Genomic DNA, 18,952 nt, shown 5'->3' on the forward strand with positions numbered 1-18,952 from the left:
ATATTCCAAAATAATATTTAAAAATACTTAACAGGTAAAAATAATCTCATATTCATATTCTACATATTTTTCTAATTAAATTTCATATATAAAATGTTCAAATCGGAGTTACGGTTTAAAAGATATGGATGATTTTAAAAAGCATTTGTTTGACTTAAATATGATCCGCGGATGAATTACCTAAAACATCCGGGGGGGGTTTCGAAAAATGTAAAATAACGGTTCGGGTGTGACTTAGATCCGAACGACGGGTTGATTTCAGTAAAAGACACGGACTTTTGTGTAAAACATGAAAATAATGATTCATTTTAACTTAAAACAAGACTGCGAGTTGAATTCTCTGAAATATATGGACTTTTCTGAAAAATGCCATGACGGACGAAAGAAACCCAATTTGCTTTATTATTAGATAAAGATTCTTAGTTGTATGGATTACTTTGTATTATTATTATTATTATTATCTTAGATCCAAATCATTGTACATGCAATAGTTATGAGTATGAATACAATTACAGGTGTTTCTAAAAAAAGCTAAAAATAGCGATATCTCTTTTGCAAAAAAAAACTCACTATCTCAAAAGCTATCAGAGTCAGGCCATGTGAGCACCGACTGGAACAAGACTTTCCATGTAGGGTATGACGTTGCAGAAGTACACATGCTTCCAAGCAAGCTCAAGTTCGGTTGACCCATGACGCCGGCATCTCATCTTGCTCAACTCACAAGCATTTGCCAGCTCACGTGACTGCAGATCGTAGAGGCAGAGCTTGCGATTGAACCGTAGCATCAACGTGCCCGGAAGAAAAGCGATTGGGTGGCACGGTTCCATGACATACAACGTGTAACGCGGGTCCCACACGAAGCTTGCCCCGTCTTCCATGAGCGCCCAGACCACCACCAGCCGATGCACGTCGTTAGGCTCATTGACGCGATAGCCGGTTAGAGACAACTCCCCATGCAACACACTCAAGTTGAAGTGTTCATTGTCACCATCATTGTCACTGTCGTCATCTCCGAGGTCCGACAGATCAGAAGGCAAACTGATGAGGTTGAATGCCTCGTCGGCCAAGTCGAAGCGTAGGAGGCCACGCGGGCGCGGCTCGAAGTTGATATCGTCGACTATCCAGTATACACCCCCCTTGACAGATTGAGCGGGCACCGATGACACAGGGGCGTACGGCTGATCCCCTGCGATTTCCCTCCATTGAGGAGGAGCAGGGCCGCCCACGGTACACACCTCCATCCCTATGCTGACGATCCCAGTTTTACAGTCTGTCGAACCGAATAAGGACCGGACTACCTTGTACATGCCAGTGCGAGGATGACGGCCGAACCCAACGGGGTGGTGGATGAAGCTGGGCACCTTGTTGTGACTACTCTCCGGAAGCGTGAGGGCGTCCCTAGTGGCCGGGTTGAAGAGGTACACCTTGGTGCCCGTGGGGACAAGCACCAGGCCGTCACAGTGGGAGAAGAAGCGAACCAAGCGGAATAAGTCCCTGTCGTGCACGAGACGAGCCTCGGAGACGCCTTGCTGCCACTGGTAGAACTCGATGTTACCAGGGAAAATAGTGCCTTGGATGTCGCGGTCCAGGGTGTGCGGGGCGATGAGGAAGGATGGGTTCTGCTCCCATCTGCGGGCGGATATCTTGAGATGCAACTGGACAAAGGAGGGGTCGGATATCGTTGTGCGCCAGGCCTTGCTGACGCACTTGAAGCGAAGAAGAGACTTGACGGGCAGTCGGGACATGACCTCTAAAAGAAGCTCGTCCGGCAGCTCGGGACTCGGCGCCTTATTTCTTTTCTGCAGGGCCCCATTGGAAGTCATCATGGTGATGGCGTACATGGAGAAGAACGGAAAAACACAGAAGACAAAAGAAACAAGCACTGCGGTTGATTGCTAGTAGTAGTTGTGGGGATACGTGTGTAATATATTCACAACACACATGAGGTTTCCGGCTTGAAGACGGTGTCCATGGCAGCCTCGGATTAGGTTACTCTTTCAAAACAAAACAAGGTGTAAACAGTGTTGGATTAGGATTGGATTTACCGCCGTGACCGTGCGTGCGTGTGACTGATCCTATAACTACTAGTAATGAAAACTCTCCGCCCGCCGTCATACGTGTGACTGACGCTATCAATCCATGGGACTAGCTCTGAGCCGTTTGATGCAGAAAAAACAGACCGCCCCGCGTGGCCGACGGCGCTCTCTCACGGTGGCCTTCGACCTGTAGGGCGGCAGGCTCTTCGGACAGCATCAGACTCGTGGACTGCTACTGGAATACGGCACCGCGGACGACATTGACGAGTTCTACGGCACCCCAACCGACATGGAGCCCCTGTTCAACACCAGGACCTGCAGACCTTCACGCAGGCGGAGTCGAAACCGGTCGCCATGCTCAGGTGCACCCTGAAACGAATGGGTTCCTGGGCTTTCATGTCGCCCCGATCCCTGACCTCCGGATCACCTAACCCGGAACGAATCCGTCTACTGCTCCTTTGCCTCCATGGGTGATCCACCCACCTTCTCCTCTCTTTGAAGCCGATAGTTATTGGATAAGTTATATGGAAGGCGTCAAAGGATGTAGTAGAGTTCGACTCCAACCGAGGATGCCCATCATGATGGGTCACGGACGAGAAAAACAGAGCGGAGGAGACAAATATGTATGAATCAAAAAATTAAGCGTGTGGAGAAACGTAGGGGAGATGGACGTAGAGAGAGGGGGGGGGGGGGGGGGATCAAGCATGTGGATGACATACAAAAATTAGTACACAATATAGGAAACAAAAGCAATCTCTCTGTCGCGGGAAAAGAACAAGTTCACTCAAAAGTAAGGAAAATAATACTTCAAGCCAGCCCAAACGACTATGAGAGTAAGGCGGGGCGAGCACTGAGTGGAACGAGACTTTCTATGTAGGGTACCACGTTGAAGGAGTTCCTATTCTTCCTGGCAGGCTCAAGTTTGCCTGGCCGGTAACTCAGCTTGCCCAAGTTGTCACACATGGTTGTCAGCTCATGTGACCACAGATCGTAGCGGTGGAGTGTGAGGTTGAGCCATAGAATCAATGTGCCCTGAACAAAAGCGACTGGGTGTGTCGGGTACATCATATACAACGTTCTCTATATAGAGTCCATTCAATCACATTCTCTATATGTCCGTCCAGTTCCGACAATTCACTTCAAATTCATAGCAATATGAACTAAGCAAATTAAAGTGTAGTATTCATAGCCCGATCACAACAAAAAACAGGTGAATGTCCATAGTTTTTACATGTGTCCGATCACAAAAAGTTTCAATCAGGCAAACCGTGCAAAAACCGACATTTTGCCCTGCCAGACCGGCTATCCGAGCCTCCTCGCTGACTCTGTCATCAGTTCCTCGTCACCAGCCGTCTCCTTATCAGCCGCTAGGGTGGAGAGCGGCGGCGATATAAGCGAAGACGGTGGACAAAGAGGGGCTTTTGGCGTGAAAACGGTGCGGAACGATCCAAATGCATGGGCTCCGCCTCAATTTTGAGTGGGCTGGGGGTGTCGGAGTCCTACATGGCAGACATCGGAACTCCCGCAAAGCCCCTTGATTTGCTTTCGATTTGCGGGAAATATTCGGACTAGTCCGCAGACAAATGTGGGATGACCTTGGATGGCTTGGAGCGTCCTAACAGATAGGTCTGAACGTTTTCGGGCAATTTGAAGGTCCGTGTTAGAGATGCCCTTACCCTCTGCAGAAGGCAACCAACGGACATTTTTCTTAAAACGGAGCACTACAACACCGTCATGTGACGCGTGTTGTTGGCGGGGAGGGGAATCCTGATGCCCCCGCTCCGATTAGTAGTTTAGGTTAGGGTTTTTTTAGTCCTTGCATGTGCGGCGCTCGGGTGGATGGCATCGCTTCTTCTTCGAGTATGTTTTTCGGGCTCAGATCCTCCTCGAGTTCGCCCATCTATACGCAATCGACGATGCTCCGGCGTAGATTCCTGCCGTCTCCTTGAGATGATGATGTTAGGGTTTCTCGTCATGTGGTGAGATTTGGTGTCAGGTGTTTCAGATCTATTCATGGGTTTGACGACGACGACTGCGGCTCCAGGGCGCTGCTCCTTAAGGGCGCGTGCACGAAGACTTCCCGGCTGTCATGGACAAGGTCAAGCCGGCTCTGGTATAGGATCGGCGACAGTGGCGCGTGTCGGCTCGTTCTAACGACGGCAGCGGTCGTTCGGTGGTCTCAGAATCTTGATGTAATTTTTATTATGTTTGAGATGCTTTGTACTTCCGCTAAACTTTGATAATAGATCCGGATCATTTTTGCAAAAAAAATAGAATACACACAAAAATGATAATAGATCCGGATCATTTGGCCATGTTAAACCCACGATGGCGGCAATAGCATCCTTGACAGCCCTTTTCTCGGATTCGGTGGTTTGACTATATATAGGTGATGTTGAAGATGTCGAGGACGTGGTTGAAGCCGGTGAATAGCAGCGAGCAGTCGCACTTGAGACGCGCCCCAAAAACCTAATCCTCCCTTCTCCTGGTGCACGATCAGAGAGGAAGGGGTTCCAGTTGCCTGCTCTCCCCTACGACCGTGCACGCGGTCTATGGGATGTGATTGCCGAAGGCAGCAGGAGCGAAAGGACGCATATGTGACCTGTTCTACATGATGGTGAGGGTTACCAACACCTTCAATATATAAGCGATCGTGATAGGAGAGCGTGGGGCTGGACCCACGCCCGAGTCGGCAAATAGTCCATGATCTGACGCCTTGGATTCGTAGCATGTCTAATGACTCGTAACTAATTATCGATTCCAATCAAGAGCACACATGACATAGGTCTAAACTTGACCCGACTTGTAACCGAAACACGGCGTGTGTGTGATGTGTGGCGGACATCAGAGAAGGAGTGCGCGTGTATCACTTCTATTCTCAAGCTTCAATAGCACGTAGAAGAGAAAAGAATCCCTATAAAGGGATCTTCACTCTCCTCCACTATTTACACCCCACATGGACCTCTAACATTTTCAGAGGGCCTAGGCCCATCTATAATTCAACACGTGATGGGCACTTTTCCCATTGGAAAGGTTTTTCTATGATTTTCTTTGGTCTTTGTTTTTTTGGATTTTCGATATTTTGTTTTGGTTTTTACGGGTTTCTCTTTATTGTCTCTATTTTTTGTTTTCGTGTAAAGCATAGTTATACTCTTTCATGTGAAAGGTCAACTGTACTTTCACAAAAAGTGAAGCACAATTGTTTTTTCGCTGCAAGCACATTTGTTCGTCTGCGTCAAGCACAAACAATGCTTCTACTCTTTCATGTCTATTTTTTCATTTCTAGTTTTCTTGGTCTTTATTTTTTGTCTTTTTAGTTTTCTGGGTTTTTTGTCTCCTTTTTTCTCCAGTTTTTGCAATCATGTGTCCTCAAAAAGGTGAAACACAACTGTGGTTTCACGTGAAGCACACAACCTGCGGAAGCACGAGTTTGCTTACTTGAAAGCACGGGTTAGTACAGTTTTAAAGGAGAAGTATTAGTACTAGTTAAAAACACGGATTTCGTCCAAAAAGTTCATCAAAACCTATCAATATGATAACTAATTTTAAATCTTTCAACACAAAAATTGCAGTAGTGCTAACAATTTATGATTTGTGCACCTAATTCAAGAGATAAATATTTGTAAAAAGGAATCTAGGAAAAAGAAAGACACAAACTTACCCGTGCATTCCATGCATGGAGAGAAATCCCACAAAACCTCCCTGGTTGCGACAAGTGTAGCACATGCAGTGTGTCATTTGTCAGCACTAGAGAAGACGGGAGTAAGTGACATTTGCAAGGGTACACCTTCCGAACGACTTCACTAGTGAAAGTAGTCGTTCGTACAGATTCAAGTCATACACATGCACATGCATACCTTTTCTTTTTGAGACATTCTCGCTAAGCTTTATTCAGATCATCAAAACATTTACAAGAATAAAATATAAATCCCCTGATAGCGCTAACCAGACACAATGACCAAACCTAAGTGATGACACTTGCTTAGCGAGATTGTGAGCCTCGAAATTTGAGCTTCTAAATTCATGTATAATATAAGTAGAAAAACTATAGATTGTTCTATGATTTCATGTATAACTAATAGCTCCATGATCCGTCGAGGATCCCTGCTTGACATCTTCCATCACGTTCTTACAATCATATGCCACCTGAATCTTTTGTACATATAGATTCTCCGCAACTGTGAATGCCTCCCTTACTGCCAAAACCTCAAGTGTGATAGGGTCGAAAATGTGTCTAAACATAATAGATGAAGCACCCCACTCCTCTGTTATCCCGGCATACCGCTGCAGCTGCACCAAAGTTCTGATTCATCACAGCAACATTGGCATTAATTTTCACATACTCTGGTAGCGGGGGTAGCCCACTTTGATGGCCTCAACAATGTACTTCTGCTCATAGACTGATTCGATTTAGAAAGTATTTGGATGTCCTTAAGAAAAGATTTAATGAAATAATGGGTTGCCAGAGGACTCTCAAATGTATCCTCGTGTATAGTTGTCGACCACATTTTGGCCCAACGGTGGCTCATAAACATAGGCTCAAACACGGGAAAATATCAAGTACTCCAATCCTTGGGGTGCTCCCCATGCTCCAACTTCAAATAAATCAATTTTAAATGTTGCAAAAAAATTTGGAAAAAATATTAATATTCACAAGGAATGTGACTACAACTCCTAAAATTTCATGTCCAAATTCTAAATGCACATTGAGAAACAAAAATGTGAAACCTAGCATGAATAGTGTCGTAAATAGACAAAAGCAACATTTGACACTATTCACATCTGAATTTGTCATTTTTGTTTCTCAATGTACATTTTGAGTTTGGACCAGAAATTTTTAGAGGGTGTAGTCACATTCCTTGTGAACATTCACAATTTTTTTCCGAATTTTGGAAACAATTAAAATTGATGTTTTAGACTTGGAGCATAGGAAGCACCACATGGAAGGGAGCACCTTATATTTTCCCGCTCAAACGCGCTCGGGGTCAGCCCATTTTGTCAATGTTCAGAAGGATTTGCCAATTTCTCTTCTTTCCTTTCCATTTTTCCTTCCTTTGTCTTTTCTTTTTCCTTTTCCTTTGTCACTTCTTATTTCTTATTTATTTTCCATTTCATTGTTCTGCTTTTTATTTTCTTATTTTTTTAATAAATCATTTTTCACATCTTGTTCTTCATTTATGTTTTCCTTTAAAAAAATTGAACATTTTTCCTACAGAAATGAAACATATATGTGTATGCATGCGTATGAAAAAAACAAATCTATGAACCATTAAAAATCACATTAATGTTTTCTCAAATACACAATGAATATTTTATTTCATACACATCAACATCACTTATCTAGTATGTGAACATTTTAAAATTTTCATGAATATGATTTTTCTACTTTATTAATCTATGAATCAAAAAAATTCCTGAAAGAAAACAACCACTGGCGGTCGACGGTATGATAATTGAGTTGTGTAATACTTTTCGTTTCAAGAACACACGTAAGAATCATGTGTCTTTTTATTGATAGATAGAGGAATGTTGTTACAAACACACTTATATCAGCCCCTATGACTGACTGGAGCCACCTCCACATTACAACCGAAAAAGGACTACCCGTCTTGCTCTCCGCTAGTGCATACTTGGACCCAAGTCACAAATTCCGCTCGAAAACTCTATCGTTCCTCCCGAGCCACTCCGACGAAAGTAGTCATTTGTAGATTCAAGTCATGCACGTGCATACCTGTTGACTACATTTTGGGCCAATGGTAGCTGACCTTGAGCTACTTTTGCCGGTTTCTTTTCTTTCTTTTTTCCTTTCTTTGTCTTCCTTTTCCTTTTCCTTTGTCACTTTTTTTCCTTTGTATTGTCCCTTGCATTTGTTCTGTGCTTATTTTCTGTTCTTTAAAAAAAATACATTCCTTTTCTTTCTTCTGTTCTCGATTTATGCATTTCCTTTCTGTTTTATTTTAAATTCTTCCCAGAGTAATGTAACAATTTTTACATGTATGAAAAAAAGTTTAATCCATGAACTGTTGCATGAATCTATTTATTACATTAGTATTTTTTACACATTAATTTTAAAAATACACTATCAATATTCTATTTCATATGCACAAACATTATTGATCTAGTATGTGAACTTTTTCAATCTTAGCGAATACACCTTTTACCTATTTTTGTAATAAGTTGTCAATCAAAAATTTTCCAGGAAGGAAAAAACCGCAGGCTTAAAGGCCGACTAGTAGAGCATCTCTAATAGATGATGTAGATGCAAAAATAACTAACTTTTACATTTCCGAGGCTCAAAAACCCTTCTCCAACAAATGATGTAGATGCAAAAAAACATTACATCTGTGCCTCCCGAAGATGTAAACTATAACACCTTGTGGTGCAAATTTGCATCTCCACCTACAGAAGATGTAAAAACACAACCGTCCACCAACTGTCCGACTTTTGTTCATTTCACTTCGGCGTGACCAGCCGCCTCCGGCTCGCCGCTCGCCCACCACCGCCCGGGCTATGGCCGACTCCGACGACCCCGCCACCTCCTCTGCCACAGCCGACGCTGGTCTGACCCACCCCGCAGCGCCCCCGTAGCCATTTAGGAGCTGCCAATTTGAGCCTGTCCCGCCGCACTTCTGCCGCCGTCACACTCGCCCACCGCACCATGTCGTCGCCGCCCCGCTGCCAAATCCGGCCACTCCATTGCCCATGCTACCGGTTTCGCCGCTGCTCTGCCGTCGCCTGCCTCCAAATCGGCTGAATTGGCCGCTTCCCCGCCACTGAATCACCGCCTCGCCGCCGCATGATTTGAGCTCGCCCCGCTGCCGTCGGATTCGAGCCATACACTTGCCTCCACATCGCCGTCGCTTTTCCAGTGCCAGACTCGACCTTCTCGCGCCGCACGGCCATCGCCCCTTCGCGACCAATCCGCCGCTCGATTCGCAGCCGCGTTGCCGGCCATTCGAGCTCCGCCCGCCACATTCGACCTCTCGACTCTCGCCGCTCAGCCGCCGACGCACCTGCTGCCGCCGCTCGGTCCACCGGCGCTCGGCCCCCGGCGCTCATGCCGACTACTTGTACATAGTCACGCGGCCAGCGGCCGGTTTTACATCTCTAGTTTGCATCATCTGTTGGAGTTGCTCTTTTACAACTCCGTTTTGCATCAGCTGTTGGAGTTGGCACTTTTTTTGAAGATGCAAAAAGCAGTTTTAGAGATGTAAAATTTTACACCTCATGTTTTACATCTCCGAATTTGCATCTTTTATTGTAGATGGTCGTAGGTCGGTGCACTATTGCTACATATGCAATGCTTATTCCCTCTGGAGTGCTTGACTTGTGCTCTACAGTTGTTTTTAGCTGTACGCGTTTAGGCTAACGGTCCGATCAGTAAGCGATCATTATTTTGCAACCCAACCAGACACCTTACGCCCCATCACTAAACGTCTAGGCCATGCAACCCATATCTGAGATGGATATGAGAGGCCAGGACGTGTACGCAACGTCGGACCGGGCCATGCTAATCCACCATGTCCCCACATATACACCACGTGGTACAACCATAGACTCTGGTCAACGTAGTCTCGAATTCTCCACTCCACTCTTTCCATCCTCCTCTCCCGGTCTCGTCCCCTCCCCTTCCTGTCCCATCGATGTCGAGCTCCGGCAGCGCGGCGTTTGGCGGCGGATCTGGCGATGACGACCCCGTCGATTGGGAGTCGCTGCAGCGCGGCGAGGGCAATGAGGAGCTCGCCCTCCACATTGTGTTGCAGCGGTCCCGGGTGGACAGGGGCGGCTCCTCCTCCATGCAGTCCCCAGTCGCCTGGCAACGCAGCGCGGACGCCGACACCCGTCCCCAGCTCCCCACCGCCCTCCCCCCGGCGCCCCTCTGCAACCGCTCATCTCCGTGCTCTTACCAACAAAAGTGCAGTTGTTTGTAGTCACAAGCTACTCCTTCGTCTCATAATGTAAGACGTTTTTCGACGCTCATTATGGAACGGAGGGAGTACAAAAGACGGGGCATCATTTTTTATTTATAAAGAGAGCATGGTGTAGACTGTTATCTTTGACAATGCCGGCCTCTCGAGTACCACCTGTAAACCCCATTCAACAGAAGATATGCTATACTACACATGTCAAATGAATGGTATTGGTATGGACGGAGAGGATTCCTCTGACCGACTCCTTGTGAAGCATGACCCATTTCCTCCATGAATATAAGGACAGATATAAGCCCCCAAAAACCAGAATTATGTCCAACTTCAACAGACAGACGACTTATATTATGGAATTCAGACAAGCAGCCGGTGACTTCAAGGATGATGGAAGCTCCTTCATGTGCTCCCGGCTCTACATCGCCACGTTCCAGGGGCGCCCGCAGGAGGTCGCCGGCCTCCTGGCGGGAAGAAGCGGCGACGCACCGCCGGCAGCGCACTCCAAAGGTATCGCGGTTGTTGATCACCATGGGCGACCATGTACGACCCAGGAGGTCACCGGAGAGGGGAACACGCTCCTGCACATCGCCGCCGGGCAGGGCCACGGAGGGCTCATCGCCGAGGTGTGCTACCACGACAGCTCCCTCCTGTCCTCCGTGAACCGGGCGCTGGACACGCCGCTGCACAGCGCCGCGAGGGCCGGCCACGCGGACGCCGCGGAGGCCGTCGTCCGGCTGGCGCGGGCGAACGTGGAGGAGGACGCGCTCCGCGGGATCCTCCGCGGCAGGAACGACGCCGGGGACACGGCGCTGCACCTGGCCGCGAGGCGGTGGAGAGGCTCATGAAGCTGGCGCCGGAGCTCGCCGCGGAGGTGGACGGCGCCGGCGTGTCGGCTCTGTAGCTGGCGGTGATGAGCGGGTCCGTGGACGCCGTGAGAGCCATCGCCTCGCGCGGCGACGCGTCGGCCGCCGGACCGAGCTCGCAGAATGCCTTGCACGCCGCCGTTCTCCAGAGTTCAGGTTTGTTTTCTTCGCCCTTTTCAATTGCACCAGAAAAAAATTCCATGCTTCATGTCAACATCTGTGGTCAAAATAGAGGAAGGGAACACGTTGCGTTGTTCAATGGGCAACTCGTAGTTTCGTACAGTTAGCCTGCTATAGTTTTTTTTTTTTGAGGAAATGCTATAGTTTGTGAGAGGTTGACCATTTTGGGTGTGACGCATATGGAGTTGTGACATCTGTGCACATACAAGGTCAACTTGAATTTTAAATTTGTGGTGCCTTGCACTCTTGCAGATCAACTTTATGTTGTTTAAAAAATACAGTATAATTCGGCAAATCGTGCCAATGAAACTGCTCCATTTGTGCACAAGATAACGCAACCCATTTGCCCATCCTAAACGTGTCCAACTTTTCTCATCCTGTGAATTTTCTTTCTTTTTCTTTGCGGGGAATTTTCTTTCAGGCAGTCCTGAAATCAGAACACCTCTCAAAAGTCAAAACAACCTCTTTGAATTTAGTGTTATTACAGTTCCTTGAAGTTTTCAACTGAATATCTGTATTCCTAAGATAGATCATCTGATATCCCCTACCCTTTGACAACAGTTCAACAATTCTCCAACCATAGCAAACGTAACAAACTACCCTTTCATCTGCAGAAATGGTTGACTTGCTCTTGCAGTGGAGGCCAGCACTCGCCAGCAACCTTGACACAAACAAGAGCAGCCCACTGCATTTCGCCGCATCCGACGGCGACTGCTCGATCATCGAAGCGCTCTTAACACATTCACCGCCCAGCACCGCATATCTGCAGGACAGCGACGGCGTCTCAGCTCTGCATGCCGCGGCAAGGATGGGCCATGTAGCCGCCGTCCGCCTGCTGCTGGAACTATACCCATCTTGCGCCGACATTCGCGATAACCGGGGCAGAAGCTTTGTACATGTTGCAGCCATGAAGGGCCACTCTTCGGTCATGTCCTATGTTATCGAAAACAGGATGCTGGAACATCTTCTGAACATGCAAGACAAGGAAGGGAACACGCCGCTGCATTTGGCGGTGGCGGCAGGGGAGCACAAGGTCATCTCCAAGCTGTTAGCGTGTAAGAAGGTGCATACCCACATGATGAACAATGCTGGCCGGACACCATCTGATCTCATAGAGGATTCAACTGGTTTCTACTCAATGGTAATTACCCTCTTCATTTCCGATGTTTATGAGATATTTTAACTTGCAAGTACTTCCTCATCACAATACTAAGGGATGCATCTAGTATAAATAGTTAGTGAGATGTGTGGATTCGTTGATGCAGAGGCCGAGAGAACAATCTATTCTATGACTAAATATAGATGCTTATTGTTGTATTTTTTCCAGTAATTTGCTTGACATAATTCATGGTACTATGAAAACAAGAGACAAATACACATGGAGTTCATATACATAATGTTTGTTTATGAATATGCAGATAAAGCTAGTGGTGAAACTGTATATTTCTGGAGCACGGTTCAGGCCAGAGAGGCAAGACCATATAGAGAAATGGAAGGGTCAGGATATCATGAAATGGTGAGAGATGACATCGAAAAATCTTGCGATTGTCTCCACACTCGTGGCGACAATCGCCTTCTCTGCAGCATTCAACGTGCCTGGATCATATGGATCTGATGGAAAGGCAAATCTTGACGGGGATCGTTTCTACAACGCCTTCTTGGTGTTGGACACCATTGCCGTGACCACATCTGTGGTCGCAACAATACTGCTTATCTATGGGAGAGCTTCACGGACAAATCGCAACTGGATAGGCTTCATTGTGTCAATGCATTTCCTTTGGGTGGCACTGAATAGCATGATGCTAGCCTTCTTCATGGCTATAGCCGCCGTGGTGAGCGACAAGAACCCCATGAAGATTGCATTGTCTCAGCTGATGTACGGCGGGTTGTACATCCTGACGACACTGCTTGCATGCTTTGCAATGCCCGGATCATTTCTAGGTGTTGTGCGGTTTTTGGTTGGCGGTTGTTCTGAACATCTACGGCGTTCCAAAAGACGCATAAGTCGACAGTTCCCCTTTGTTGTATATTATGCCTTTAATGTGATTGTGTTCATCATTGTAAATACAATAGTGCTTGTATTAATTAGTGCCGCTGGCCGTCTCCCTAGGTAGAATGGCTCAGATCATACTGCAGTACTATTTTAAACATGAGTCTTCTTAATTGCTAACATTTTTGTAATTATGATTAAGCATATTTGTGTCTGAGTTAACACTTCCTTTCGTACAACAGAATTTTGAGAGATCATGGTTACAAATGTTATAGAGTGAACGTTTGAAAAACAAAATTTGCTTTATGCAAGTATCTTACGGAGATTACTTTTGGGGGTTTCACTACATCTCTCTCGAGCTATGAGCTTTGTGATGTGTCACGTCATTCACTCTACTTTACTTTCATATTTAATAAACAAAAATCTTCCTTGCTTGACCCAAGTGGAGCACTAGTCCATCCATGTTGGCCATATTCTTGTAACCCCGCACAATTTAAAAGATGATTGTAAATCTTGTGCAAGACTTATATGTGACCTTACATATTTCGTTATGATCCTACGTCCATTGATGTTACCTTATGATTCCCATACGCATATTATTTGTTGCACGCAATTAATTTTTTCAGTACATGTGTCATGATGTCTCGATTGCACAAGTCTAGTGAATACCGACGTTGCCCTGGGAGAGGGGGAGTTGTCACACACACACACACACACAGTGGGCATAGCTGCGCAAGATGAACCATGCTCGCCCGACGTGAAGTAGTACACAAGGAGCAATGTGGCATGCCCCGTTGGGTGACGATGCCAACTATGTGGTGTTCCATCATCCGCCACGCGTTGCTCGTCACTTGACATCACCAGGATAGCACCACCCACACCATCTCCGCAATGGAGGCCTCTTATTCTTTGCCAGGCCGGATGCATACCAGGCGACAAACATGTGAAGGGACCAGCCGGAAAGACTGGTTAGTTATCATAAAACAAACAATCAACAAACATGTGAAGGGATTAAGAATGAATATTGGAAAAAAAAACAGGGTCATGATCGCGACTCAAGTCACCTTACGATCCAAAGTAGCCACTCCGATTCTACGATTTTGCTCATAGAATATAAGATTCTACGATCCTGTTAGTTATGATTCTACGACTCACGATCCTACCAACGGAACTCCGATCCGATTCAGAATCTCGATTCTGACAACTTTAGTTGCACCTCATTATGTGCCTCGTGCCTGAGTGATTTACTAGCATGAAACGCCATGTAGGTGCAACTAGCCGGAGCCGCATGATAGATTAGTCGATTGCATTGTACAATTTGATGGATTAAAGTATTTGGACCTGTCGAGTTTTTTATGCCTCTAGTACAATTATTTGTTAAAGAACATGAATAATATGAACTACACAGGTCACCAATATATATGTATATATATACATTACTGTGACCGCCAGCCAACCGGTCAATATGCAACGGTCGCTAGCCCACCAGCCAAGATGTTTTTTTTGCGCGGGGGGGGGGGGGGGGGGGGGGGTGACATGTCCTTTCTTGTCCACGACCAATGGCAGCCATAGCGTGTCTGGCCTTGTTTTACCTTCGGTTAATCTTTCAAACCCGGGAGTGTCATTCTTTTGGCAGCTCCACAATCTCTGTAACCACATACATTTTTTTAGGCAAACTCCGAAGATTTTTATTTAATCGTCACAATGTTTACAGGGACGAAATGAAGATCATTGGGCTGACCTAACCAAACATGGCGGTTAGACTCTAGGGATAATGCGTGCTTCGCGAGTTTGTGAGCCTCGACGTTCGAGGTCCTAAATTCATGGATAATATTACAGAAAGTAAAAAGAGTTTTCCAGTGTATGATTTCATGTATGATCGCCCCGTAGAGCGTTGGGTTCTTCTGTCGTATATCGTCCACTACCACTTTGCAATCCGACGCCACTTGAATGCTCCTATAGTACAAATCATCTGCTAAGGCCAACGCCTCCCTGATGGCCAGTGGTTCAAGAGTTGCCGGCTCAGAAATATTTGGGAAAACCACTGCTGATGCACCAAGGAACATACCGGTTTGATCTCTGCGAATGGCACCGACGGCTCCATATGATCCTCCTCTCCCAACAGCGGTGTCAACATTTAATTTTGCTAGCCCAACAGACGACGCGATCCACTGTGTTGGCCTGTTCGGGGATGAAACAGGCACCTGAGTCACCCTGGGTTGGATTGCTCGCAGCTCCCCTAGGTAATGTTGCACAAAGCTATGGACAGCAAATGGGCTTTGATAGATGTCCTCGTATATTGCTTTCCGTCGCGCTCCCCACACTGCCCAAAGAGTCACTACAAAGGTGATGAACTCGGCATGTGCAAGCGAATCATGCATAGCAAACAACCAACGTTTTGCATCATCATCAACGTTTGTACTCAACTGTTCAGTAATTGCATCTGTAGACAGTGCCCAAGTACTTCTTGCTGCTGAACAATTAAGCATTGTGTGCCTCCACGTATCCTCTACACCACAAAAATAGCATGCGCTCGTTGATGACATATGGCGATGATTAAGGAGCGCTGCTGTAGGTATAGAATGCTGAGCCAAACGCCACAGGAATTTTTTCAACTTCGAAGGAACCTTAATTCTCCATAAATCTGTCCATCCCAAACTGTCCGTTCCTACATGAGATGATCCCTCTTGTTCATCCAGCCATGCTTCTCTGTTCAGTTTCATAGTTTGAATCATTCTGTATGCACTGCGGACAGAAAAGACACCCCTTCTCTCTTCATTCCACGCCCAGAAATCTGCGGTCTGCCTTGTACATAGGGGAATTTTCAGGATTGCCTCGGCATCAATCGGTATGAATACGGTCCGGACCAGCTGCGCATTCCACGTAAAAGATGTATGATCAATGAGGTCAGACACTTTCCTAGGTGGTTGGGGTATTAATGATGTAATCGGCCTCTTTATATTATCCCTAGGAATCCAGTTATCATTCCAAATATTTGTGGACGGTTGGGGTATATTAATGATGTAATCGGCCTCTTTATATTATCCCTAGGAATCCAGTTATCATTCCAAATATTTGTGGACTCGCCATCTCCTATTCTCCTGATTAGTCCCTGCACCATCGTGTCTCTCCCATCCAAAACCGCTTGCCAAATCTGAGAGGGGTGCGACCCCAATCCAGCCTCAAAGAGAGATGTTTCCGGGTAATATACCGCCTTAAGGATTCGAGAGCTGAGAGTTGTAGGGTTATGAAGCATCCGCCAAGCCTGCCTGGCTAAGAGAGCAAGATTAAAAATCTCGAGATCCTGAAAACCGAGACCTCCCAAGTGTTTGGGCTTCGTCATCATATCCTAAGAGACCCAACAAGGCTTCTGCTTCCCCTACTTGCTACCCCACCAAAACTGTCTAATCAGAGAAGTGACATTCTCGTACAGACCTCGAGGTAGACGAAAACATGCCATTGAATATCCAGGTATTGCCTGCGGTACTGACTTGATCAACACTTCCTTGCCTACAGCAGATAATAGTTTCTCCATCCATCCCCTCACCTTCTCCCAAACTCGGTCTCTCAAGTATATGAAAGTACCGTTTTTTGAGTGGTCCACATCAGTTGGCATGCCCAGGTATCTGTCACTGAGAGATTCATTTTGAACATGAAATACATCCTTGACGCTATCACGTACCGTCTGAGGGCATCCTCTGTTGAAAAAGATTGAGGACTTGTCATGGTTTATCCTTTGTCCTGATGCCAAACAATAAATTGCCAGTAGGTTTGATACTTCAACTGCCCCATCATGACTTGACTTAAAAATCAACAGGCTGTCATCAGCAAATAAAAGGTGGTTCATCGTCGGAGCTGTAACCACATACATGTCGCTAGAGCGATCCGCCGGGCCAGCCATCATTGAGATAGCAAGTTCAACACAGACTGTTTCCACCATGATAGGCTTCTGGGAGCAACTAGTAATAATGTACGTGCAATGCACGTTTATATTAGGTAGAGTACTAGTTGCACGTTATATTAGGTAAGATATATCTGTTGCACATTGATATTTGGTAAGATATCAATTAGTTTTTTCGCGGGAATGGTAGGATATTAATTACATGGCAGATTTCATGGGATAGCGTTGAGTCAAAACGTGTTTATAATCAATGGCAGTGATGGGTAATTAGAGCATTAAACATGTTTGGTGCTCAACATTGGAGCGATTTGAACCGCTAGATAACATGATTTGGCGGTCGAGATGATTTGGATCTGCCCCTTTGGGTCTTTTTATATTGTTATAGATTATAGATATAGATGTATTGTCAATTTAAGCCTTGAGCCCCTCAACACAAGGGGCTAGCTCCACCTCGGTCTGGTGCGGTTGTAGGCCTACCAGCCATGCTTTTAACCAAAACACAGCTGGGCCAGCCCATGAGCTTCCGCGCGTGAGCGCCAGTTAGCTCAGAGGGCGCCTTTATAGGAGCTGTCAGGGTACCGAATGTGATCTCTCTTCCAAAGTTCAAACAAAAAATGTGATCTCTCTTCCAAAGTTCAAAAAAAAGTGATCTCTATGTCATGACCCAAATATGGATATGGGACGGACACTCGGATCAGTACCAATATCGAGTACAAATCAAGAGATACAAGGGGAATTTGGGGTGAGGATCAGCAACAGAGGGATGAGATAGGTAGCAGGAGGACGAGAAGATTCGGACGTTTCAATCCGTTCCCCCCATCCATGCTCTCCCGACTGCATATGTAGCCCATGTGCGACTCAGCCTCCAATGGTTGGCCCATCTTGTAGCCCAGGCCCAAGTTGCGACTGTAGGGTGACAGCCCATAGTGGGGGTGTTACACTCTCCCTTCCTTGAAATTCGGCTTGCCCTCAAGCCGATGATGATCAAGCGGAACTCGTGAATACCTCCAACCCCATCAAGCAAAAGAGCCGGCCCTCCTGGGTCATAGGATAATATCACATGCTTGCAAATGGTCAGCTCGAAGGAACAAAATAGGAGTTCATTGCCAAATGGAGCTACAACTGAAGGGTGGGACATCTCATTCTTGTCCATGCACAGGATACCTCTGAAACAACTGGTGTAACTGACAACAAATTGGCAAGTGCAACCTTTAGGCTCTCCAGTGTACAGATCCCCAGGACAATTGATAGATAAGAGACGGCGAGAAGACTCAAGCACAAACCCTATGTTGTGTTGCACCCTTTCTTTTGCTTGAGGTTGATGGTTCATCTCATAACTGAGCCCTGCTATGAACATACGCACATGCTTACAAATGCATGAGAACATTGTGATACAAGGTGTCCACTCATGACTTGCTCTTGTAGCAGATTGAAACCACCACAGAAAAGGTGAGCACTGGATCCAAGGAGAATAAATCTCAATTATGTTGGTTTGAACAAATAGAGGGGACTGTAGGGGCAAGTGGCAAACTGAACCATCTGGAGAAAACTCAAGTACTGCTACCCCAAACTGTGATCGCATGAACATACCTGGCGCTGAAGGTACATGTCGATCATAATTAGGTTGCCCCGAAGGAGATATGTGTAATTCTAGAAAGGCTCGAGTAATATTGCCCATAGAAAACTTCATGTAGTTCTCAGCTGATTGCACTTTATATGGATGCCAACTACCTTGTAGAAGAATATCTCCTCCCTCTGATGTTGTGATGTCTGGTCTTACATAAGGAACATACCAATTCTCTGTCATCCACTCTTCGAAAGAGCTAAGGAACCTTGTCCTGAATCTAGAAAATTGGCCATTGTATTGTTGAAGATCACCCTTGATGTATGAGATTCTAGAGCAGGACTGGTAGAGCTTAACAATAGGCTGATTGGCTGATTTCTTACGGAGAGCGTGTGTTAGGCGATCAAGATCAGATATCCATGTAAGTTGTTGCCTAAGACCCCGACGAAGCTCTGGATCTTCTGTGAAAGCCTGAACCATATCTAATCTGTTA

At 46.1% G+C, this 18,952-nt stretch overlaps 1 protein-coding gene and 1 pseudogene across 1 annotated transcript; one reads left to right on the plus strand and one right to left on the minus strand.

Annotated features, from left to right (window-relative positions):
* Positions 1-590: 590 nt before the first annotated feature.
* LOC123056650 (F-box protein At5g62510) lies at positions 591-1,874 on the minus strand. Its single transcript, XM_044479972.1, has one exon. The coding sequence runs from the start codon at positions 1,839-1,841 to the stop codon at positions 591-593; it is 1,251 nt and encodes a 416-aa protein (XP_044335907.1). The 5' UTR covers positions 1,842-1,874.
* Positions 1,875-9,679: 7,805 nt separating this feature from the next.
* LOC123056651 (ankyrin repeat-containing protein At5g02620-like) lies at positions 9,680-13,147 on the plus strand (annotated as a pseudogene).
* Positions 13,148-18,952: the final 5,805 nt, after the last annotated feature.

The sequence above is a fragment of the Triticum aestivum genome, chromosome 3A (assembly GCF_018294505.1).
Source record: "Triticum aestivum cultivar Chinese Spring chromosome 3A, IWGSC CS RefSeq v2.1, whole genome shotgun sequence".
Lineage (NCBI taxonomy): Eukaryota > Viridiplantae > Streptophyta > Magnoliopsida > Poales > Poaceae > Triticum > Triticum aestivum.

Bases quoted from the DNA above. Each gene is read 5' to 3' on its own strand.
- LOC123056650 (XM_044479972.1), bottom strand. From the start codon at position 1,841: ATGTACGCCATCACCATGATGACTTCCAATGGGGCCCTGCAGAAAAGA.